The sequence below is a fragment of the Anabrus simplex genome, chromosome 6 (assembly GCF_040414725.1).
Source record: "Anabrus simplex isolate iqAnaSimp1 chromosome 6, ASM4041472v1, whole genome shotgun sequence".
Lineage (NCBI taxonomy): Eukaryota > Metazoa > Arthropoda > Insecta > Orthoptera > Tettigoniidae > Anabrus > Anabrus simplex.
The window spans coordinates 89,224,900-89,250,420 of NC_090270.1; the positions used below are offsets into that span (position 1 = coordinate 89,224,900).

General features: G+C 38.9%; 1 protein-coding gene across 1 annotated transcript in view; it reads right to left on the bottom strand.

Annotated features, from left to right (window-relative positions):
• Positions 1-5,316: 5,316 nt before the first annotated feature.
• Positions 5,317-25,521, bottom strand: part of frc (fringe connection) — a 44,412-nt gene continuing 24,207 nt past the window's right edge. Inside the window, exon 4 of the mRNA XM_067149031.2 lies at positions 5,317-8,104. Within this exon, the coding sequence (XP_067005132.2) occupies positions 7,123-8,103 (981 nt within the window). The 5' untranslated portion in view covers position 8,104 and the 3' untranslated portion in view covers positions 5,317-7,122. The remainder of the gene's footprint in view (positions 8,105-25,521) is intronic.

Consider the following 25,521-nt stretch of genomic DNA (forward strand, 5'->3'; position numbering starts at 1 on the left):
GTAGTGTGATGCGTTGTAAATGTGTATTAAGACTATCATGAACATCTAGTCCCCAAGCTACAGGAATTAAAATCTCCTGCTGGCCAGGAATCAAACCCATGGCCCTATAATCAAAGGCCAGTATGCTCACCATTCAGCCAAGGAGCTGGACAGGTTTCTGCATTTCATTAAAGAAGATATTAGCAAGGAGCCGAGTAGGAGACATGGAACAACCCTCTCACTGTAGTTCGGGTATATGTGAGCTGGCTACATATCTCACATGCATAGAGTCTTAAAAATCAAGCCTGTTCTGATGATTTGTGAACTCTGATGATGATGATGATGATGATGATGATAATGATGATGATAAACACCAGAGAATTGGAAGAACTTTTTAGAAATACGTTTAGAGTTATAAAAAAAAATTAAACATACAGTAATGTGCCAAATCACAGAATTAAAAACTAAGCTCCTCCACTTAATACATGCAACAATCTTGTGTTCTACAAACTAAACACACCCAGATGTCACATGTTACTTCAGTTAAGATGGATGCTCGGGAAGACAAGACACAGGAGTGAATATTATAGAAAACTGTCCTTCACCTGTTGTCAATTCTATGAACTTCATATGCAGAAATAAGTACTATTTGCTGTGTTCTCAAATGGGAAAACCTAGGGAGCCAAAAATATTCTTGTGAAACGCCCAATAACAGAGCGAGAAACTAAATTTAGAAGTTACACTTAAGTCTCAAGGGACCATTTCCACAGGTCGGTTATCTTGTTTCATGTTGCATTGATTCAGACAGGTCTCTTCCCCCCCCCCCCCCCTTACGTTGCACCGACACAGAATAGGTCTTACGGCGTTGATGGTATAGGAAAGGCTAGGAGTGGGAAGCAGCCATGGCCTTAATTAAGGTACACCCCAAGTCAGCATTTGCCTGGTGTGAAAATGGGAACCACAGAAAACCATCTTCGGGGCTGCCGACTGCTCTAACAAGAGAACTGTTTGGTTTAAACTAGAAGGATTTCAAGGAGACATGAAGAAATTTAATTAAAGGGTAAAGGGAAAAAAATAGACGCAGTCTATTCTATCACTGCTGCCATATGTTGGGGACTGTCATGAAGTATGTGTGCACATAGGTGGTCAGTGGAGAAACAAGCTCAGTCCCGTGTAAGAACAAAATGAAATATCCATCAACTTGGTGAAACAGGCTCAAGCCAATACAACCGGGGATGAAGGAGCTGAGTCCACAGAAACATTACATTCGGGTTGCTGGTTGGGAGAATAATTCTGCCTTGTTTAAGTCATTGCTCTTCATAATTTTACATTATTTCAACTGCTGTGCTGTAAAGTGTGTGGTATTTTAGTTTTAAATGGACCGATATTAATTATTATTTATTTATTTATCGTATGATGTACACAGAAAGATTATATAAATAAGTATGCAAATAAGTACACAATGTATACAAACAGAAGCCTATAGTTCCAAATCAAGTCCATTGATCCATTTTAAGGCCTCCTCAGTTGCGTTATGAATGTCCTCCAAAGGACCTTGAAATGCTCTCTGTGGACACTCGACAATTACATGGTAGATGGTCTGTGAGGTAGCTCCACAATCACACCCAGGAGACTTCTGCCAGCCCCATTTATAAAGAGTATAGCCGCATCTTCCTTGATTGACTCTAATCCTGTTTATAGTCCTCCATTGACGTCTGGGTAGATGGAATCCGGGAGGTTGAACATGAGGTAGGGTCACAAGATGTTGATTGGGAACAGAAGACTGTTGCCACTGATGTAACCAGGCGTTCGTGATGGAGAACCCAGATTCTTCCAGTGTAAGTGCAGCACGCCAGGATGGAGATCTAGACTTAAGTCGTGGAGGGGCAAATTGATTAATATCTTGATGAACGGGGAGGTTGGAGTCCTGGTTGATCTTCTTCCACAATTTTAGAAGAGCTTCAGACCTTCTTAAGCAAGGCGGTGGAATATTGCTGAGTGTAGGCAGCCAGGCCACGTTTGTAGAGCGAATGCAACCAGTTATAATGCGCATTGTTTGATTTAGTTGAGCATCTATCTTCGCAGTATGAGCACTGTTCAGCCAAGTTGAAGCGCAGTATTCGGCAACTGAATAGCAAAGGGCTAGAGCAGTAGATCTCAACACTTGGTTGTTTGCGCCCCAAGAGGTGCCGGCTAATTTTTGAAGGATTCATGAAGTATTTTGTGTCTTGTGGAGACTAGACTGATTTACACGTATGTAACCTCACCCTTGGCATAATTGTTGAAGTTACTTCTGTATCATGTATAATGGAAGATAAAATGTTATGTAGAACGTTATCTTTGTCATCTATACATAAACATGCATGCCATTAATATGGTATAGGCCAAATCTTTAGTTACCATGAATGAGGAAACTGCTGGACTGTTACTCAGACTCACTCATTATGTCGTGCTGTGTGCAGCTTACGTACCAATGGCAGACATGCAGCAATTTTCTGATGTCTTACTTGATCTGCCTACCAAGTTTCATTGCAATCGATGACTTTGATACACCATGTTTCATTCAAAACTGCAGCAACAAATTAGCATTTTTTTAAGTACCTACACAAATATTATTTTATCCACTTAGTTCTGAAATACAGCTCTGCCAATTTATGTAATCAAAATACCATAACCATGAAAATAACTATCAGAAAACATATGCAGCCATGAATAAATACAAAGCAGACAGATTGGTGGACGTATAGAACAGCTGATACTCAAATCTAATTAAACTTCAAAATTTTATGTCAGAGTAAGATAAAACATAGTGAATGATATTCATATTGTAAATAGTCTAGTCCAACAAATACAGTTTCCTTGCAAGTTATTTTGGCTTTAAAAAAAAAAAAAAAAAAAAAAAAAACAAAGTAGTCTGCCTCTGTGGTTAAGTGGTTAATGTGACTCAGTCACGAAATTTGAAAAAGTTGTACGAGGGCTGGAACGGAGTAAACTCAGCCTCGGGAGGTCAACTGAGTAGAGGTGGTTTGATTCCCATCCCAGCCATCCTCAAAGTGGTTTTCCGTGATTTCCCATTTCCGATGGTACCCAAATTAAGGCCACGGCCGCTTCAATCCCTCTTCCTTGTTTATCCCTTCCAATCTTCCTACCACCCCAACAAGGCCCTTGTTCAGCATAGCAGGTGAGGCCACCTAGGCGAGGTACTGGTCCTCCTCCCCAGTTGTAAAAACTCGACCGAAAGTCTCACACTCCAGGACATTGCCCTTGAGGCGGCAGAGGTGGGATCTCTCACCAAGTCTGAGGAGGGTAAACAAATTAAGAAAAAAGAAAGAAAAAGAAAAAGAAATAAACATCGCTATATGCGACAAACTTCCATCAGCAGCTCTTTGGGTACAGCTTTTGCCGAGACTCACATTGCTAGCAGCATAGCAGTAGAGCTTTGTTGTGTTTAAAGGAGGATCCAGCTTGGAATTCTGCTTGAGCTATAGCACTTCAATTTTTATTATCACATTTCTGGTGAAATTTTATGAAAGTAGTAAGACCGAAAGTAGCAATTCATCTACAAACAAAACTACATGGCACATGAGCATGGAAACCAAGAGAAATTGATTCAAACCCAAAATATGCCCAACATTTTCAACTCATACCTATTTAACAATATATAAATACTTTGTCTTTTTCTACTTCTATCAATGAAGCTTCACATTTTAGAATCTATGTCCTATTTAAAATTGTCACATGTAACTCTCATTTGGATGAGTTGCTACTTTATGTAAGTCTTTATATATAATACTGTAGAAAGATCATTCAAATGAAAACTGGCTAATTACATAATCTGATTAATTGCAAAGGTATATTTCAAAATTAAACTTCAATGCAGTCTTCATTTCATATGATACACAACTCCAAATGGTACCCTACAGAAAAAAACTTTCAAAAAAAGTTCTTTTCCTCCTTTTTTAAAGTGGCACAATGTATACATCACTACAAAACCATAATAACATAGATAACATGGATGGGAAAACTAGTTCAACTACTCAATTGGGGGTGCCAACAACATACTGTAGCGGAGCAAATTTCAATGCAAATTCAGGACAAAATGTACTTATTTATCAGAATTTCCCAATCATATTGTCTACTCATTAACACTCAATAACTTGAAATCATTTTGGCAAGGAAGAGCACTTGAAGTCTACACAAAGGTAATTCCATTCCTGAGTTTAAATAATAAATTTAATGTGCTATCTCACAATTAATACTTTAATTGCTATGAAGAGGAAACAAGATGAAGATCAGCGACTTCCTATTTAAGCATATCTGGATAGAGTACACAAAAAAAGAAATACAAAAGTCCAAATTCTTAACTATAACCTTCATCAGTACAGGATAGAATAACATCTTTGTCGTATACAAGCTTATTCCATCCTCAAGAGAAAGATAGTGCATGATATTACCATACATGTAAGTTGAGGATATAATGAGACCTTTATTGTACAAGATCTTATTTTTTATTCCATTGAAGAAGGCTTCAGCCAAAAATTTTGAATATTCTAGCTATTAAGTATATAAAATATACATTGTAGACACGTGTGCTTCCAAGGCAAGTTGCTGTTCCCCGTCAGTTTCCTATAAGTATATAATGTTCTTGTCAGTTTTCTTACTTGAGCAATTAATATTTTAATTAATTTTCCCTACATACGAAGATGGTGTGATTACAATGAACAGCTGTATTCTCAAGATAATACTGATCCACCATTCAGTGTTGAAGCATCTGAACTAGAACAAACTATCCTCCAGGAAGAAGTAGAATGGGCACTGAGACAGTTACCAAATATTAAAGCTTCTGGTTTTGACTGCATCCCAGCAAAACTGTTAATGCCTGACCTTCTAGCAGCCATCACTGCTTTGTGCCAGAAGATATGGCAAGCTATTACATGGCTAAGGAGATGGAAAAGATCAATCTTTATCTCATTGCCTAAGAGTCCGACTTGTTGGCTGAATGGTCAGCATACTGGTCTTCGGTTGAGAGGGTCCCGGGTTCGATTCCTGGCCGGGTTAGGGATTTTAACCTTCATTGGTTAATTCCAATGGTCCAGGGAGTGGATGTTTGTGCTGTCCCCAACATCCCTGCAACTCACACACCACACATAACACTATCCTCCACCACAATAACACGCAGTTACCTACACATGGCAGATGCCGCCCACCCTCATCAGAGGGTCTGCCTTACAAAGGCTGCACTCTGCTATAAATAGCCAATAATAATAATAATAATAATAATAATAATAATAATAATAATAATAATAATAATAATAATAATAATAATAATAATAAAGGCTGCATTCTTTCTCCATTGCTTTTTCAATTTGTATGCAGAAATAATTATGCGGAAGCTAAATTTATAGGAACTAACATTAGTGTGAAGACTGGAAGAAGAACCATAAATAATTCGAGATACACTGATGATACAACCCTGCTGACAGAAACAGAAGAAGATCTAAAGATGAAAATAAAAATATGGGCCTCTACCTCAATACTAAAAAAGACCAAACTTATGACTATGGATGAAAGTGATACAGCTTGTATAAAGCTGAATGAAAAAGAAATAAGAGATTGTGAAGGACTTCATTTTTCTAGGAACCCAAAATCAAAGTACAAACTGCAGTTCTGCAATTGACAGAGGAATTGTCCTTGGTTGAATCACTATGATGACTAAGTCTCCAATCTGGAAGAGCAGAAATATTGCATTATCTACCAAATACAGATAAGTCCATGTGATCATCTTCCCATTATTCATGCATGGACATGGGAGCTGGACGCTGAAACAAGCAGACAAGAAAAAGATCGATGCATCTGAGCTCTGGTGTTGGCAAAGGCTCTTGCGAATACCATGGACTGAAAAAGTCACTAATAAGGCAGTTTTAGAGCACGTCAAGACACACGTCACTGGTTGGCAAGATTGTGAAGCTCAGACTAGCATACTTTAGCCATGTTATGAAATCAGGTTCCTTGGAAAAAGCAATCCTGCTTGGAATGATCAGCAGAACAAGACAACCTAGCCAAAAGAGGATACACTGGATAGAAACAAAACAACTTGAAGAGCTCTGAATCACAGAATTGCCGAAGGTTGGACATGACTGAATGGAAGACATCAGTATCATTATGAGAATTTTATATATAATATTATTATCTGTTTTTATGTCCCGCTAACTACTTTTATAGTTTTCAGAGACACCAAGGTACCAGAATTTTTTCTCGCAAGAGTTATTCTATGTGCTAGTAAACCTACCAATATGAGGCTGGCATATTTGAACACCATCAAATGTACCAGACTGAGCCAGGATTGAACCTGCCAACTTAGACTCAGAAGGGCAGCACTGTACCGTCTTATCCACTCAGCCCGTCTTGCCAGAAGATGGTTGCTTGATGACCTAAATATCTAAGTCCTCCTTTTTAGGTTTCTCAACATAAGGTTACAGTGTAGATCATCCAATATATCTTTCACTTCCTCATGCTTGACATTTCGTGTTAATTTTATATAGTTTCACACATTTTCTGTTCTTCATTTTAGTTTCATTGATGTGACTAATTTTATGTTTTACCTCTACCTGACGTGCATTTTACATTTCTTTTTAAATTCATCACCCATCCAATTAATCCTTGCACCTTCCAGAGTGTTAGAAGTTCTTGTCTTTAGAAAGTTCTTAATTTATTATGTCTGTTCACACCATGTCCTCATACTGTAACTATCTAGCCATATATAATTTTTATTGTCATCATTTCCTTCCAGTTAAGATCATCTAATAATCATAATCTGCTTTCCATCATGTGTTCAGTTTCCTAAAGTTGTCTTTGAAAGACTAGTTTAGAACTATGTCCAAGAGCTGTACGACTGAAGTCAATCCACCAGGAATTATTGTCCAATCAGTCTTTATCTTCTACTAGCATTTGGTAGAGCACTTGACTAGCAACCAGGTGGTTGCATTTAGACCTAGATGTATCCAGCAACTTTAATGAATTTGTAAGTGAAATATTACATCTATCAAATTTTGTACAGGAGAACCAGTTTTCATTTGACTGAATCATATTTTAGAGTAGCTGTTAACTTAACTTGCAAATACTAGATCTGCAATTTCTGATACGTCACACAGTAGTTGTAGTTGAAACTTTGGTAGCAGCTGCTTTGGTATCAGCAGGACGGAACGTTACCCATGTGTAGATAAGACTTCCAATGACACTCACGTTAATGCCTACAAAATTCACTACAGAAAAAATGTAGTCGCCTCCAATCAACATTCCAAGATATGTAACACACACATTCTTAAGACAACCAATAACTGTTGTTGTAAGAGCTGAATTGTGTAGCGTACATAACATTACACTGTATGTCAAGATAAAGCCCATAAAACAGGATATCACAAATTGCATTAAAAAAAATATATCACCCCACAATTTATACTCATATGCTGCATCTAGATCTCCTAAGACCCACGCTATTATCACAGCAGGTGGAAACATGAAGAGAGAGTTGTAGAACATTAGTCCATATTTACCTAACTCAGCTGTCTCTAACTTCTGTTTCATGATCACTCCATTTGTAGCAGTAAAGAAATCATTAAGGAGAACTAGAGTATATCCTTTGACACTAAATGCTAAGTCGTTACTTGCCGCGATGAAAGCACCTAGTATCATTGTATACACCGACGCCTGTACAGCAAAACTTGGTCGTATTGATAAAACACAATATTCGCCTACCATAGTCATTAATATTGAAAACCTCCGTAACACTGTGAGCATGGGTAAACTGAGTTCTTTGGTGCCTCCAAGACCAAACACAACATTACCAATGTAAATGAGTGGAAGAGGCCAGATCTTACGGAACACTCCCCTGTCCAAAGAAGGGAAATTGACAATACCAAGGTGCTTTCCGATGTATAACGTAACTATGGTGGCCGCCATTTGACCCAGGGCTAACACCTGGTATGATGGAAAACCATAGCTGGTGAGAACAGTCTTGTTCACTACTGTGATGAGAAATGAAGCAGCTCCATAGAACACAGCAGATCCCAGGCGTCGAAAGAGAATGGATGACTGCTCCAAATTCTCCTCACTCACAACCCCCATGCTAAACAGACAATGATATATGATTAAACAAGAACATCTGAAAAGAATCAATGACATGAGATATTTAATTCATCAATTAAAGGATTTGGGAAGTAGTTTTCTACCAAGCTTGCTAAATAATTTCAGTAACAGGAATACATTCTCACAAAAGCAGAGGAAAAAAAAAAGAATAATAACCTTATTTTACAGTATATAGCCTACATCAATTTCTTAGAAAGTTTTAGAAAGTATTTTCAGAACATGCTAATTACATAAGTTTCTCAAACATCACCCATCAAGAACACATTTCCTAAAAACATGCAGAAACTAAACTATATACATTATACAGTACACATACAGTTTAAGATACTCTTGCCAATGGGACATTATACAGCAAGCATACATTTAAAGATACTCCTTTATTTCCAATGGGTTGGTGTTATTATTACCATCCTTTTCACAATTCTCACAATTTTCACAATTTCATCACTTTCAATATCAAAATCTTGATCTATTAAGATTGTAACGGAATTTGAATTCACAGTAATCAGTCCGAATTATTAGAAACTGAATGTTGTAATTCTGTAATATTTCTCCACTTTATTAAATGTTACAGCTTTAGGAAGATTTCCTACAAACTTCATAACCAATCAATATGCAATACTGTATTATATTATTTTAGACAATAAAAAAAAGCTGTACAGAAAGAAGCAAGTTTTAAAAACCTGAAATTCCAATGAAAATTTAAATACTGCATTCTGTTCAAGAAAATCTAATATCAACTAAGATGGAATAATTTCAGAGCAATACATTTGTAGCAAAAGCTGAATTCAATGTAACAAATGAAATGAAAAATGTAAACATTACTGTACTATTGCATTTCTGCATGATATCGGACTGCTTAAGAGAGTATTAATTTCCTTTTCTATAATAGCAATTTTGAGTATTTCTGTTAATATTTTTCAATGTTTTGATTGGCCAAACTGGAAGCAAAAGGAATGGCAAAGGTGGTAAAAGATTTGAGGCTCAGAACGAAACAATGGTGTGTGAGCTTCCATGCATCAAATACAAATTAACTATCAATAGCACCGTAAAGAAAAGTGATGCAATTATTCAGGAAATATTTTTCTTTCATTTCTCTGTAATTATTCCAACTGATATATAAATAACATACACTGTGTGCAGTGTTTATCATACCCTCCAAGATGCAAAAAATTACCTAGTTCTTATCATGTTTTACCTGATCTCTTTAATTTTCTATTTTAACAGTTCTATCAGGGCTATAGCAGCTTTTCTAGTTTAATACCCATGAATGGGTAAAATATTCACAAGTGAAATGTACCACCAGACAGTAGAGGCAGTCGTGCATAATAATTTGTGCACCAAAGGACCAGTCTCATTACAAATTTCTCCGCAGTGCATTGATGGAAGTCTTTCATATAGATGCAATGAGGTAAATGAAGCCTGATATTCACCTGTGTGTTTAGGATATTATACCAGTAATAGGTGAACCCACCACATTCTTCAATAGCACATGGCCCACTACAAGCACAAGCCGATGCACTACATGAAACACACACACACACACATAAACATGCTGCAATCACCCACTTACATGAACACTTGATATCAGGAAAGGAACTGACCACCCTACCTCTGTAGACTTCCCAGTCTATTAAGCCTCCTTAGCAAGGCTGCCAATGCCAGGCAAGGGCGCCTGCACAACATTTCCTACAGAAGGCAAACGAAGAAAAGAAGTTAAATTGGAACACTGGGACAAGTAGATGGATCGTTTAAACTTAATTTCTGCAACTGCAGTGATAAATAATTAAATAAAGACTTACTAAAATGAATTTCATTATGTTGATTTTTAAAATATTTGTCACAAGCAGGAGGTGACAGAAAAATTACTCTTGCATATTGTCCATATGCCTGATAGCTTAGGTAAATATATATATACTGTCCACACTGAACAATCTTTCTTAGAGAGGGAGTGATTGTTCGAAGCAAGAATTGTCCAAAAAAATACACTGACAAGTATGGATCTTCTATGAAAACTGTCTTATAAGAGCAAAAAGTTACACAGTAATTCACAAATAATTTAAGCAAGGTATTGCACATACTGTCAGAATCTACTGGATTCTCTCTTTCAAACCAGAACAGGTAATTTACCAGCATGTAAAAGAACCTTAATAGCATGTTTAATAATGACTGTCTTGATGTGGCAGTACTTTTTAAAAGCTGGAAATGTTAGGATAGGTGATATGAAATGAAATTTATCATAGATCATAAACAAATCAGCAGTGCATACTATCAATCAAAGCGCAATTTGGAAACACATCAGATACAGTTAGTAGACAGGCAGTGGCATTTGAATCGAAGTGTCCTGTTGTCAGCCTAGCTCAACTGTGATGGATACAATTCAGCTTTTGCATGATGGACTTGCACACTTGACCATACTCAAAGATATTGTGGCCTTCTTGGTATAATATTAAAGCACTGTGGAATCAAAGCAGCACTAAACAGTTAGTCCTATGTACTCTACCATAAAGAAACTTATTTAACACATTACTACATGCATCTTTCTTACCCATTTTACAAATGAGTAGGTTCAAGGAATCACCGAGCTTTGGCAACTGGTAAAGTGAGGTTCCCGGCATAAAATTTCAGAAAGAAGATGAAGATGCAGGATGAAAAGGACGTTGTTTCCATTAGAAATCCACAAGCAGGTCTTCATGGTTGAAAACAACCCACTGTCCCTGTGGGCAGGGGTGGTAGATACCAGCCTCTCATAAAAGACATGAGTTGGAAGCATGACTTGGTGACCACGGAACCCCTTGCTGTGTTTTGGCATCTACGGACTTGTGCCAGTCTTCTCACCTTGATCTTTCCTATCCGAGCTATCTAGGTCAACTCCTGTTCTCTGCTGAACCTCATGGTATTAGATTTACAAGACGTAATGTATCTTTCATTTTCATGCCTTCCATGGCCATTCCCTTTCTTTTCCTGATACCTTCATATTCCATGTGCTGGATCTTGTTAATTGTTAAGAGATTATTGTTCCCTAGTTGTACTTTCCCTTAAAACGAGAAATGCCACCACCACCACCACCTGACTGAACAAAAAAAAGCTGTGTGCCATAGTACACCTTCCAAATCTCCAAACAGCTTGCTTAACTAACACTCGCTGACTTTATAGACTACTACTAAAATGTTTTCATTCCTCCCCTGAAGGGGAAGACAGGCCTCTTAGATGGTGACACCATCTCTCAGGCCCGGAGATTTGTTGCGATGAAGGAGATGCTCGGAGAAGCTGAGGGGGTTGGCGGCCGAGGCCTATACTAGGAACTGTCTCGGCATTCGCCTTAGTGCAGGAGAATGGAAAACCACAGAAAACCATTCTCAGGACAGCCAACGGTTGGGGCCAGCTGTAAGGTCCAGCCCTGTTCCGCCTCCCAAATGCAGAGACATAGAGCCACGGTAGAGCCATGGCCACCCCTCCCCTGCTCGGTTGGCCGGTCACAGTGCAGAGCTGTTGGATCATGGACCAACCGTGGCCACTTATGGGCCGAGACCCACTCTGCATCTACCGACACTGTATAGACTGTAATATAGACCAACATATACAGTTTGACTGCTGAATCTGTAGGAGAGGCTTACCATTCACAACAATCACAGACACTAAGAAAAAGTACCTCAGGTACTGTTTCCTTGTATTTTGTTTTGTGAATATATTTTCCATCCTTTGAAAATGTAATGGGATGGTAAATTTGCAATAAATGCAATGATTTCCACAGATGCAGGCTAAAACATGGAAGGTGTATATTTTCAAATATTTTTACAATTAATTACTGAGTTGCTTTCAGAAAGAAGCACCTGGGATGGCACTCTCCATGCATACCAGATGGTGGTGGTAGACTGGTTGGCGCTAAAGCACACTGGTATTCAGATAACAGAACCCTTTTCTCCAGAAGTCATGCCAATCGATATACTCTCAAACAGTTCATACAGCCCTATATCCTTTTGCGTACAGTAAGAGTAATGGACTTTGATTATATGGCCTTCCATGTTATCCGGACCGCATTTTTTCTTTTACATGTCTTTATAATGCTCTATTGGTGAAAAATATCTAATTCCCTTCATGGGAATTTAGAATTTTCCATGTCTTTATAACCCGGAAAGGACGAAGATTTTTTCTCTTAAGAGGTTAATTTTATCAAATGAACAATATTCATTGTTGGGAAGCCAATAAAAGCTACCTTAATGTAAATTGGCTCAATGGGTTGTCAATAATAGCCTGGTACCATATGGTACTGCATGTCCCTTATGAGAGCAAATTTCTGCAGTTTGGTAATACACTTAACTTGCATAATTGTTGAGTGTGATACCATAAGGTCTTTTATTTGGATCAAATAACCTGAAAATGTATTTAGAGAAAAATACTGTACAGGCACATAAAGTAATTTAAAAAAGTATATTCCTGGGACACATTTTGAGGAGAGAAGGAGACAATTAAAAAAAAGACCATTCTGCAAGGCAAAACTGAAGGCAGCGGACCAAGAGGCAGAACAACAAGTAGGTGGTTAGACCAAGCAAAGAAGATCACCGGTCTACCTCTTCACAATATCTTAAGAAGAGCTGAAGACCGCTCAGAATAGAAAAATCTCGTTAAGGATGCAGTTACTAATGAAATGAAGAAATGAGGTCATGACGCTTAGCAATGAGTAAACCGACTGATAATGATGATATTCGTACATTATTGTTTACAACCGTTCATAAAATCGGGCTGCATTTAGTTTGCTGTTATGAGGAAACAAGTGGAAATTTGTTTCTACACATTACAGCTGTTCTGTGGAGTGAACTTCAACAACTGACCTAGTTTTCTGCTCGTAGAATATTAATCCATGTCAAAGAAGCATTCAAATATTTCAGTGATGACTTGTCCTGGAGTGAGGAATAGTCCGATTTGGGAAATGGTAAGGATTCAGCCTAGAGATCATCCTAGGTCTTCCCACTCCTAGCCCTTTCCTATCCCATCGCCATAAGACCTACCTGTGTTGGTGTGAAGTAAAGAAAATTAAAAAAAAAAAAAAGGATATAGAAGCATTAAAACCCTAATATTTAAATAGGGCATATTCATACACTACACATGTTAGTAAAACAGTTTTGAAGAGCGTGAAATTCTGTTCATGCTGTCATAATCCCATTTTCAGTATAAAGTCATAAGATCATAGTATAACTCATTCTACCATTCACTGAAACCCAATTGATTGACTTTAATAACCTACCCCTTAAATCCATAGCCCCGAGTATGGCTGGCGATCTTTTCTCTCGGTACTCTGTCATATGCCTTGTATAGATCTACAAAACATAAACATAATTGTCTATTCCTCTCATAGCAATTTTAACTTACCTGGCGCATACCCAAAATCTGATCCTTGACAGCTGCTCTATTGTCAGAAATCACACTGGTTTTCATCCAACTTACTCTCAACCACTGATCGCAAACTCACTTCCGAAATCCCAGTGAACACCTTGCCTGGTATACTGATCAATGAGATACCTCAATAGTTGCTGCAAACCTTCCTCTTCCCTTGCTTATAGAAAGGTGCAATTACTGCTTTCATCCAATCAGTAGGTATCTTACTAACATTCCATGCTACTATTACTCTATAAAGCCATTTTATCCCTGCCTTCCCACTATATTTCATTATTTCAGGTCTAATTTCATCTATTCCTGCTGCCTTTGACAATGGAGTTTATTAACCATCCTTTCCACTTCCTCAAGCGTAATTTCACCAACGTTATTGTCCTCCTCCTATTATGAGTTCACCTGTTACCCAAAACACTATTCATATCCATTTTCCCACCCTTTCTAAGATTCTTTATAACTGTCCACAAAGGTTTCCATGCTGCATGACCTAGCCTTTCCAGCTTATTACCAAAATCTTCCCACGACTTCTTCTTGGATTCAACAATATTATTTGCTTCACTCTGTTTCTTTCATCTACATACAATTCCCTGTCTCGCATCAGCCCTGGTTTGAAGCAATTTCTGAAATGCTTTCTTTTTACATTTACAAGCTGCTCTCACTTCATCATTCCACCAAGATGTTTGCTTTACTCTCATCTATACACACAGCTGTTCCTATGCATTCCCTTGTTGTTTCTGCTACAGCATACCTGTATGCCACCCATTCTCTTTCTAGGCTATATCCTCAACCTGCTTACTGTCCATTGTCTGGAACTTTTCAATTATCATATCCATGTACTTCTGTCTAATTTCCCCCACCTAGAGATTTTCTACCCTTATTCATTTGCAGACAGACTTCACATTCCCCATCCTATGTGTACAGATACCTAGCTCACTACAGATCAGATAGTGGTCCATATCATTGAAAAATACCCAGAAAACTCACATATTCGTAACAGATTTCCTGAATTAAAAGTCAGTTATGATATAGTCTATTATGGATCAGATGACCCTACTCTTCTATTTGTAAATTTCAGTACATGCTTCCCATTCCTATTAGCTTCCATACGAGTCGTCCAGTTGCAAAACCTGTTATGTGCATTTTTTCTCAAAATGAGTTATCACCGCCATTGTATGCAGCTCATCAAAATACATAATCCAGCAACGTAATACGTGAGCAAAGGCCATTTAATCCATAGTTTAAAGGTGACAAATAATGAAACTATTGCAAAAGTCGTTATGTCCAGCGTGTGTTATGCAGCAAAGCTCATTATGTAGCAGAACCCTGTAAGAGGATCATACTTACATGAACAAAATCAGGCAACTGTGTGATAAGAAGTGAAGTAAACTATAACAGCGATTGTGGTGGAAGCAAAAAGCATATTGAACCATGGGAAACCCTTTTCTGCTATTGTGCCACTACCAGTGGAGGAAGGGGTTCCTCTTAAAAAAGAAAAGCTCAACGACCTGCACACATTGTTGCTCAAACATTACGGGAAAGAGTGGATAAGGAAGGATGACCTCATGTTCAATCAATCACTACTGATCTGCATTTAGGGCAGTCGCCCAGGTGGCAGATTCCCTATCTGTTGTTTTCCTAGCCTTTTCTTAAATGATTGAAAAGAAAATGGAAATTTATTGAACATCTCCCCTGGTAAGTTATTCCAATCCCTAACTCCCGTTCCTATAAACGAATATTTGCCCCAATTTGTCCTCTTGAATTCCAACTTTATCTTCATATTGTGATCTTTCCTGTAATATAATGTGATTCTGTATGGTGTTATGCCATCGCAGTGACACTGTTGCTACAGCTCTGTAAAAGGGCGATTACGTATGTTTTCATATCAATTACCTTTCCCTGTTTTTAAATCCATCTATTTTCTCCTAATGTATTAATTCAATAAATTTCTCCTTGTTATTTGCTGGATTTCATTATATTTTTGATTTGAAAATTAGTCTCTTGGTATTTTCCGGCCAAGAAGCTCATCTCCAGTTCAAGGCTTGTGGTTTTTCCCAGTCGCGATCCGGACCTCAGTTTTTTGCTCACGATGTTATATTATACACGGTGAGTAGCACTCAGTGCGTGAGGGGTGTGGCTCACACGGTGTCTCCAAAAACTATAAAAGTAGTTAGTGGGATGTAAAAGTAATACCATTATTAATATGAGATTCAAGCAACAATAACAAAGTTATCAAGAAACAGTAGGACATGTTCTACTGAGAACATTTGGATTTTTTTCTTAATTGCACAGTACAAACATTATTGAAAGTCAATTATACACTGTACGATAGTGTAACAATGTTTTTAACACTAGAACAGCGGAAGGGGTCAAAATGACACCCACCTTCAATTTTTCTTTATTAACGTGTGCACTATTGTATCATTTCTCTTCAAATATCTTGACTTTTCATCGTTTTTCATCCCGTTCATGGTGCTGTATTGCACCCAGCAAAATATTTACAGTTTCATAGATTTTTGATGTAGCATACCCTGGACAGCAGGAGGGGTCATTTTGACACTTGTACAATATTCCTTATTACAGCAGTTTGCATTGTCAGACAACAGTGTGTACCCAGCCATTATTATTAGTATTGTTGAGCTCTTACTGTCAGATGAGTATTCATCTCATCATTTAGAAAGTGTTCCTCTTACAGACATGTCTCAGTTGTTTCATCAGTGAAGATGGTCGCCTGAGACGGAACTGAGTGGAAGGACTTGGACTGAACTCTTCATCTGGAAGGCCGGCCACAGTGAACGTGCTGAAGGAGTCGGGATGTCCCACAACATATTCTTACCACCGAGTTGACGACTCTGTCACTAGTGCCTTTCGTCTCCCCTTTGACGAATCTTTGTTTCATCTAATGAAATAAATGATACATAAATCAAACACTCAGAAAGAACTCCAGAACGTGGACTGGACCGTGTCGCTCGAGGAGTTGGGGGCTATAATTGCCATCATGTATACCCGCGGTGTCCTGTGTTCGAAAGGTGTTCCTGTGGATAAACTATGGTCGTGTTCTTGTGGACAGCAATTCATGAAGGACACAGTGTCAAGAGATAGATTTCGAGAGCTTCTCAGATTCCTCCATTTCGACGAGAAATCAACCCAAGCTGAGCGCCTGGCAACTAACAGGTTCACTCTTGTCTCTGAAATCTGGGACAAATTCGTGGAAAATTACCTTCATTGTTTCCACCCAAGTAAAAATATTACAGTGCATGAACAATTACTTCCCAGCAAAACCATGTGCAGATTTACCCAATTTATGACAAACAAGCCCGACAAGTATGGACTCAAATTCTAGACTGCTGCAGATGTGAACTCAAAATGTATCTGCAATGCCTTTCCATACCTTGGTAAAGACGATGCGCGTCCGGATAAGCAGACAATGGGATAGTACATGGTACTTCGCCTCATGCAGCCATTTCTAAACCAAGGGAGAAACGTGATGACAGACAGCTTCTTCACATCACTCCAACTTGCTAAGTAGCTCCAAGAGAAAAAGACTTTGTTGGTGGGAACAATCAACCCCATTCATCGGGAAATCCCTACAGAGGTGAAGAAGAATTATTGTACTCTACAACCATCTTGCAACAGACTGAGAACACACATTGCACCTTGACAGTGTTCCAAGAGAAGGAAAACAAGAACGTCCTTCTTCTTAGCATACGGCACGCTCAAGTAACAATGATCACAGAGCGAAAGAAGAAGCCAGAAACTGCAACTTTCTACAATGGCACGAAACACGGGTTAGATGTGGTCAACCAAATGTCCCATAAATATACCACCAAGGCTGCATGCAGGAGGTGGCCAATGCATGCCCTTTACAACATCCTAGACCTAACAGCTATCAGTGCTTGGGTCATTTACAAGCAAGTAACGTGTAGGAAGAAGTTCATCCTCCAGCTGGCAAGTGAACTAACAAGGCGGGATGAGCAAGGGCAACAACAACAACAAGAGGAGGAGGCTGTGGGAGCGTGTCCATCTAAAAAGCGGAAGAAGTGCCAAGTTGGTCTGTAAAGGCAACAAGTCTAGCGATGCCTGCAGCAAGTGCCTCAAAACAGTGTGTGGAAAATGTGCACGAAAAGTAGAAGTTGTGTGTGCAAAATGTGTTTAGGATGTTTTTAATTTTCCTAAAGAATTTCTGAAAGTGTATTATTGTTGCAATGTGGATGACTGACTAAGAAAAGGTGTTCAATTTGATAATTTTGTGAAAACTCCTTAGAAAAACAGGAACATGGTGCAGTTGTTCGTGATTAATCATGTGTCCATCAGTAACATATAAGGTCCATATACTAGTGTTAGGTCTTTATGTGTAAAATAATGTTGTGGAAACCGAGAAGAAGAATATACATGCCTTATTGTGTTCCATTTTGAACATTTCCAAGCATTTCCCATGATGGGTCAAAATGACCCCTTACCGCTGTTCTAGGAATGTTAGATTCTCCGCCGTTCTAGTGTTAAATCTATATACCAGGTGTATGCATAAGTCTTTTCAGGTTTCACTAAGAGATGGCGCCAGCGAACAGTATGCAGCGTATGAATTTGACACATAGGCTTAAGTCAGTTTGTTCGTCTGACATTAACATTTGCGGCACACATTGCTTTTCTTATTTAATCAAAAGAAATAGGCTGTGGAAAGTCATTGTTTGCTGGTAGAAACATATGGTGAACACGCTCCATCGATGTGAGACATGGTTTTGACAATCGCTTTGGCAAGAAGACCATGCATTTTGTGTCTGGTAGGACCAGAGTGGTATTGTGTACTATGAACTCTTGAAGCTCGGCAAAACCATTAATGCACAATGCTATCGCCAACAAATGATTAATTTAAATCACTCATTGATCAAAAGATGACCAGAATGGGCCAGAAGACATGGCAAAGTGATTTTGTTACGTGACAATGCGCCGTCTCACACAGCAAGACCAGTGAAAGCCACCTTGAATACGCTTGGATGTGACATCCTTCCGCATCCGCCATACTCCCTGACCTGGTGCAATCAGACTATCACCTCTTCGCATCAATGGGGCACGTGCTCGCAGAGCAGCACTTCAGCAATTTCGAGGAAGTTGGAAAATGGCTTGCCGCAAAAGACAAGCCGTCTTTCAGGCATGGTATTCATAACTTACCTGAAAGATAGGCGAAGTGTGTAGAAGCTGATGGCCAATATTTTGAATAAACAAAAAATGAATTTCCCTTGAAAATTACGTGTTTACTTTACCACAAAAACCAGCAAAATCTTATGTGTACACCTGGTACATACACTACTGTATTATGAATAAAAGTAAATTTATTATGATTATGTAAGTGAGTAATGTCTTTCTATAATACATAAATATGTAGGCACATTAAAATTGGTAAGCTACATAGCAGCATAGTGGAAATCAAATATATCCTGCCAGTATGATCTGGATAATCAGGAATCTACTGTAGCCTACTAAGGCCTTTTTTCTGGCTTCAGGATTAGTGTCGAGACAAAAATTCATCCTCCTCCCACATTTGATTAAACACACACAGCTACTTTCACACAGCATTTCAACAATGAGTAAGTTAGCAGATATAGATTCCTGATTATCCACAGCCTGTTTCCAGTCATCTGACAGGGTCACGAATGGAATGAATGGAGCCCCCATCTAGCAGCGAGGACAGGAATCGTGCCAGCTGCTGAAGCCTGTCGCTCTTCTCTGGGGCAATGATTAATGAGTGACAGATGAAATGAAATGATATTGGAGAGTGTTGCTGGAATGAAAGATGACAGAAAACAGGAGTACCCTGAGAAAAACTTGTCCCACCTCCGCTTTGTCCAGCAAAAATCTCACATGGAGTGACCGGGATTTGAATCATGGAACTCGGCGGTGAGAGGCCAGCACACTGCCGCCTGAGCTACAGAGGCTATTATCCAGATTAAACTGGCAATATATATTTGATTTTCACTATGCTGCTATGTAGCTTACCAATTTTAATGTGCCTACATATTTATTTTGTTTTATATATTATGATTGCGGTATAGTTTGTAACTTTGCCTGTGATACCCTTGGTTTGAATAATTAAATTAAAGTATAAAGGATGTCTGGCTTGAATGTATAATAACATAAAAATTAATATCTTGAGAAGTAATAGAGATAATTATTGGTGTTTTGTTTCTACAAGGAGAGAAACTCAATGTTTTTCTTACATATCTAACACACCTCAACATGCGCACCATAATGGCGCAACAAATGACAAAACTATTTTCCATCTTTCCCCATGTGTTTTGTAGCAATGCAGATGTAACATTTGTGATAGCTGCTTGAATGCTACATTTAAATGCATAAACTGCATTTAACGTGCAAACTTTGCGAGATAAGTGTTCCATCCGTCTCTATTCTATGAAGGTTAGCTCAGACCGCTGCGCAGCACAGCACAGCACGCGTCCCACTAGCTACAGTATATCGTTGCTGCAGGGACAAAACCTCCTATGTGAAATATTTTAGCTTAGAACTTTGGCCGGTAAGGTTCTGTCATATTACCAATATAATGGTCCGTTATTGGACATTATAAATTTCCCAGCTAACTCATTCTTCGTTGCCTGCGTTTCGCCCTCCTGTGCTAAGTTAGGCTTGTCAGTTGGGACTTAGCACACCACCCAAGACGCAAGGCTAGTGCATACCGTGGAGGCCACTGCATAGGCTATTTGAAGCCACCAGCAGTGCCAATGCACTATGAGAGCTATGTCTCATTTCCAAAAATAGATGCCTGCCTGGCCATCAAATGATGTAGATATTGATTCCCATACGGAACCTAAAATATTTGTCCTGAATGAGTAAATTTATAATACCAATATAATGGTCCGTTATTGGACATTATAAATTTCACAGCTAACTCATTCTTCGTTGCCTGCGTTGCCCTCGTGTACGTAACCAATATTCCCGCCCTCCTCCCACCAGACGTTATTTTCAAACCGACTGGCAACAATACCGCCAAACAATAACAGAACTGCTCCAGCACTCCCCCCCCCACCTACCTCAATCCCGAACCTACACGCACTAATCAGTCTAGTAGAGCAAGTAATAATAACAGCTGACCAAAGACACATTCCGAGACATTCCTAACATCCTACCAAACCCCCAATCCCCCCCAAAGCACTATCATTACTAAAACTAGCCCACGAACTGTACAACTCCTACTTACGTACTCGCGACAATACGACTTTACGAGAACACAGAAGAACACTAAGACATGCACGTTCGTACATCAAAGCAATAAAACAAAAACTATGGACTACTGCATGTTCAGAATTATCTGATATGCACGACTCTAACAAATTCTGGACTACATTTCGAAGACTAACTAAAACACATAAATCACGACCCACCTATCCTATACACGTCGCTCCTAACCCTCCTACTACAGATAAGGAAAAAGCAGACGTTTTTGCCGACCACTATTCTCAAGTCTTCTCTCCCCCACAAATACCACAATACAGACATCCAGAAGAACCTACAATAATACAGCATAATAACCCAGATCTCACTCATCTCAAACCCTCCTTCAATCACTTTCGAGAAGTAGACTATAACCATCCACTTAACGCTCCAATCACACCTCAAGAAATACAAAACTTTCTACGTTACAAACGTAACACCGCTCCCGGCCCAGATAACATCTCCTATCGCCACATAAAAGAAGCCCCACTCATCCTAATTAACATACTCTGCTCAATCTATAACACTATGTTATATACCGGTGTTTTTCCTGAACACTGGGGTAAATCTATCATATTATTATTCCCGAAACCTAATAAGCTTCCGTCTGACATTCACTCCTATAGACCAATATCACTCCTCACAGTACTCAGTAAAATATTTGAAGGAATATTATATAAAAGAATGTCGAGATACCTACATTCTCTCAACCTCCTTCCAACCTCCCAAGCCGGCTTCCGACCACATTTTTCCACCCAAGACCACCTCTTCCACATCGCATCCTCCGTAAACACCTATATAAAAACCAGTAAACCAGCCGCCCTAATATGCCTTGATGTTAACAAAGCCTTCGACTCTGTCTGGCACGAAGGACTTATATTCAAAATTAGCCACCTCCCTCTCCCCACCACCATCATAAGACTAATATTTAATTATCTCAAAACTAGGAAAGCCGTAATTAACATAAACGGAACCCACTCGTATACCTTCCCCATAACCTCAGGTCTTGCTCAAGGCTCCCCACTCTCTCCTTTCCTTTATATACTATACACATACGACATACCGCACCCATCACCACCATTACGACTCTACCAATATGCTGATGACCTTGCCATCCTAGCCTTCAGCCCTACCTTCACATCCCTCAACAACAGGCTACAGAAATACTTAAACACCCTCGAAACCTGGCTAAACCACTGGCACATCTCCATCAACCCCACCAAAACCCAATTCATAGTTTTCCGAAATAAATCCCGTCTCTGCCCTGCACGCCACAAAGTCCACATAACAATGTACAATACACCCTTTGTTGAAACTAACAGACTAACGTACCTAGGAATTAAATTTCAAAATAACCTGCAATGGAACCATCACCAAGATGACATCCACAGGAAAGCTATAAGCCGTTTTCGAGCACTCAGGTCCCTAACAGGTTTCACATGGGGACTTAAACCCACCCAGATAATTAATGTTTATAAGACTTTCATCCGACCATTAATAACCTACGCCTCCCTGACATCGATTACTGCCCACCCAACTGAATACATTAAACTTAACCGACTTGACCGACACGCCATACGTATAGCTCACCACCTACCTACAGACACACCCTCTGCCAATTTCACCCCCTACTATACCTTCCCAAAAATAACATCATACCTACATAAACTACGCCTCCAATATTTGACAAGAGGCACACTCCATAACAACCCTATAATTAAAGAAGCCCTACCACTGTCACCTCTAGCCACCGCAATTCTAAACGACAACCGCACTCCAGAAAATTCCCATATTTTCCCACCCTCCATCACCTAACTTCCACCACCTTCCCACTGTCACCGCCACAAAGTCTCAACAATCGCATATCATAATTGAAAGGATGCTCCTGACCACGGTGACACATCACCAGAATAGTGTACCGGCCGACTCAGGCACCAAAAGTGCTGTCACAGATAACAAGTGAAAGTGAAGTGAAGTGAAATCTCTAGTAATCCCAAAGATAGTGAAAAATTTCAGTGAATTTACCGTATGAGTGTTCAAATTGTATACGTGAAAATGAATAATATCACAATCACCAATATTATTACTAAAAGATTATTACTATTATTATTGCTTTTCAAAATATTATTATTATCATATTATGGCTATTAATCAAAATTATCACTACTTCCCTGGACAGCAAAATAATATCTAAACGGACAACATAAACATTTGGTTAACATAATTATCATTATCAAATTACTGTTATTATTATTATTACTATTAATTTATAAAATATTTTATTCCCATCTTATGCAAAGATAAAAATTCAAAATATAAACCGCCACAAGACGAGACCAAAAACCAATGAACACATAGTTACTACTACCACATTGTTGACAACACTGACTGACCCACTAACACAGTGACTACTACGACTATGAATGACATTCCAAACAAACATGTGACTAGTAGTACTACTACAGATGTTTATAAACAAACAAATAACACCAAGACAGACCATACCCCGCAAGAGACGTACTAAGTAGTATAAACCACTGTATAAATAAATAGTAAATAATGTAACCAGTGAAATACAAAATAGATCGTATTACCTAACACATATGTTACAATACAAAACAAAATGGACCTAAAAACTATAGCCAAGCAAGAGGCACCATGAAACAACAAATTTACCTATAAAAATTGTGTAAAATATATAACTTGTGCTTGATATGTAATTATTGTAAATTGATACATATGTAGTGTATACGATCAGCAAGAAGGACTTAAAGACTCTAACCAAAGAAGCAGCTCAACGAAACAATTACCAAATGTAAATATATGTAAATATAAATGTACAAAGAAAGAATTCAATAAACGGGGTCTAGCGGGGTAAGACTATGGGGGGGTGTGGTGCGGGTCCTCTCCGTGGGCTGGTTCCCCTTGGTGGTCCGGCGATCTCTGCGCCAAGTCAACAATAAATAACGACGTTTGTACAACACATACAACCACGTTTAAAGCCAAAGTATCAACAAATCAACAATCAAAGGCCAAAGAGCTACTGTCAAAGGACAGGAATGAAATAACCTCAGCAGTCAGCCTCCACGGTATGCACTAGCCTTGCGTCTTGGGTGGTGTGCTAAGTCCCAACTGATGAGCCTAACTTAGCACACGAGGGCGAAACGCAGGCAACGAAGAATGAGTTAGCTGGGAAATTTATAATGTCCAATAACGGACCATTATATTGGTATTATAAATTTACTCATTCAGGACAAATATTTTAGGTTCCATATGGGAATCAACATCTACATCAAGGTTCTGTCATGTAAGGTGCAATACTGTTGAATATTGTCAAGGCATTCTCGCTCAAGTATGTGCTGCGGGTCAGTATATCTCCAAAAATATTATCACATAGGAGGTTTTGTCCCGGCAACGACGATATGATACGCTTGTCATTTTCAGCTGGAGTATTAACTGCGACTAAGTGATGACGTTCTCTTATACATATCAATACAAAAATGGCATAGGCATCTTTGGAAAACTGGCAGATTGCTGTCGATGTCTGGCCACAACACCGAGCGTGCAGCTGTGGCAGGGGAAGTGAAATACAGATTCGACCTCTGTCGCATTACTAATGGTGTACATAATGAGGTGCATTAGGTGTTTAGAATATAATTTTGAGGTTTTTTTACTTGTAGAACCAAATCACCAATGATTATCTCTATTACTTCTCAAGATATAAATTTTTATTTTATTACGTATTCAAACTGAATACTGTGTGTAAGCTGTGCTCTTAACAGTCGTAATGAAGCTTCTACATCACGAAAAGCACATGTAGCTGTATCTCAGGGACTGTGCTTCTGAGCTAGAAAAACAGGACCATCACATACAAAAAATGAAAATAACTGGTTTGTGATGGAAATCCATGCACTTGTGCAGATGTTACCCAAAATACAAAGTATTGCCTTAGGGAAAAGTTTATTAAAGGAGACCAATTTGACCATTGCTTGGTGCCAGTAATGCTTTTTGCATGATGATGTAATGGTCCTGCTTTTCAGTCATTCCTATTGAACCCATGACCTTTGTGCCCTAAGAATATTATGTATTAAATTGTCAATTGGAACAAGAAGTTCGATTCTTGATAGCACGGAGTTGACACGTGGCGAGGGGATGGCTACTTTCCGTCCCACGCTCTGGGATACGTGAAGTCATTTGCACGTGTCGACGGCGGAAGAATCTAAGTCATTTTTGTGGGCTATTTCAGAAGAGCTTGTGTGTATGGCGTGCCCAAGCCAAGTCGACAAAAATATAGTGCCTATCAAATGAGGTCATTTATCCAGCTAATTGAATATGTATAAATTTTAAATGTCCATGAACACTACCGCCAGAAATGTAGCAAGTATGTAGTCACCTTCAAAACTCTTGTAATTACAGTTTAGTTAAGTCAGAAAAGTTATGGAAATTTTCTTGGCGGCAAAGGGAGATGCCCGGAGAGAGGGGGTAGTTTCTATAAATAAGAAGTGACGCCATGATGAGCCCCTGCATTTTGTATCACGAGGCTGAAGACAGAGGGTTGAGATGCTCTGTAAAATCGAATGACGAAAGTAGACTAAGTCCAAACAATAGATTTTAGCCGTTGTGGCTGGGATCTTGACTCCATGTGGAGATAGTTTTTCTTGAGTGGAAATAATTGTACCAAAAAGGACGGTCAAGGTACCGAATAAATTTGTATTTGATAAAGTAATTTGTGTGCGGAAATAATTACAGTCCATCGTGTGCGCTCAACAAGAACAAGTGAAGGGC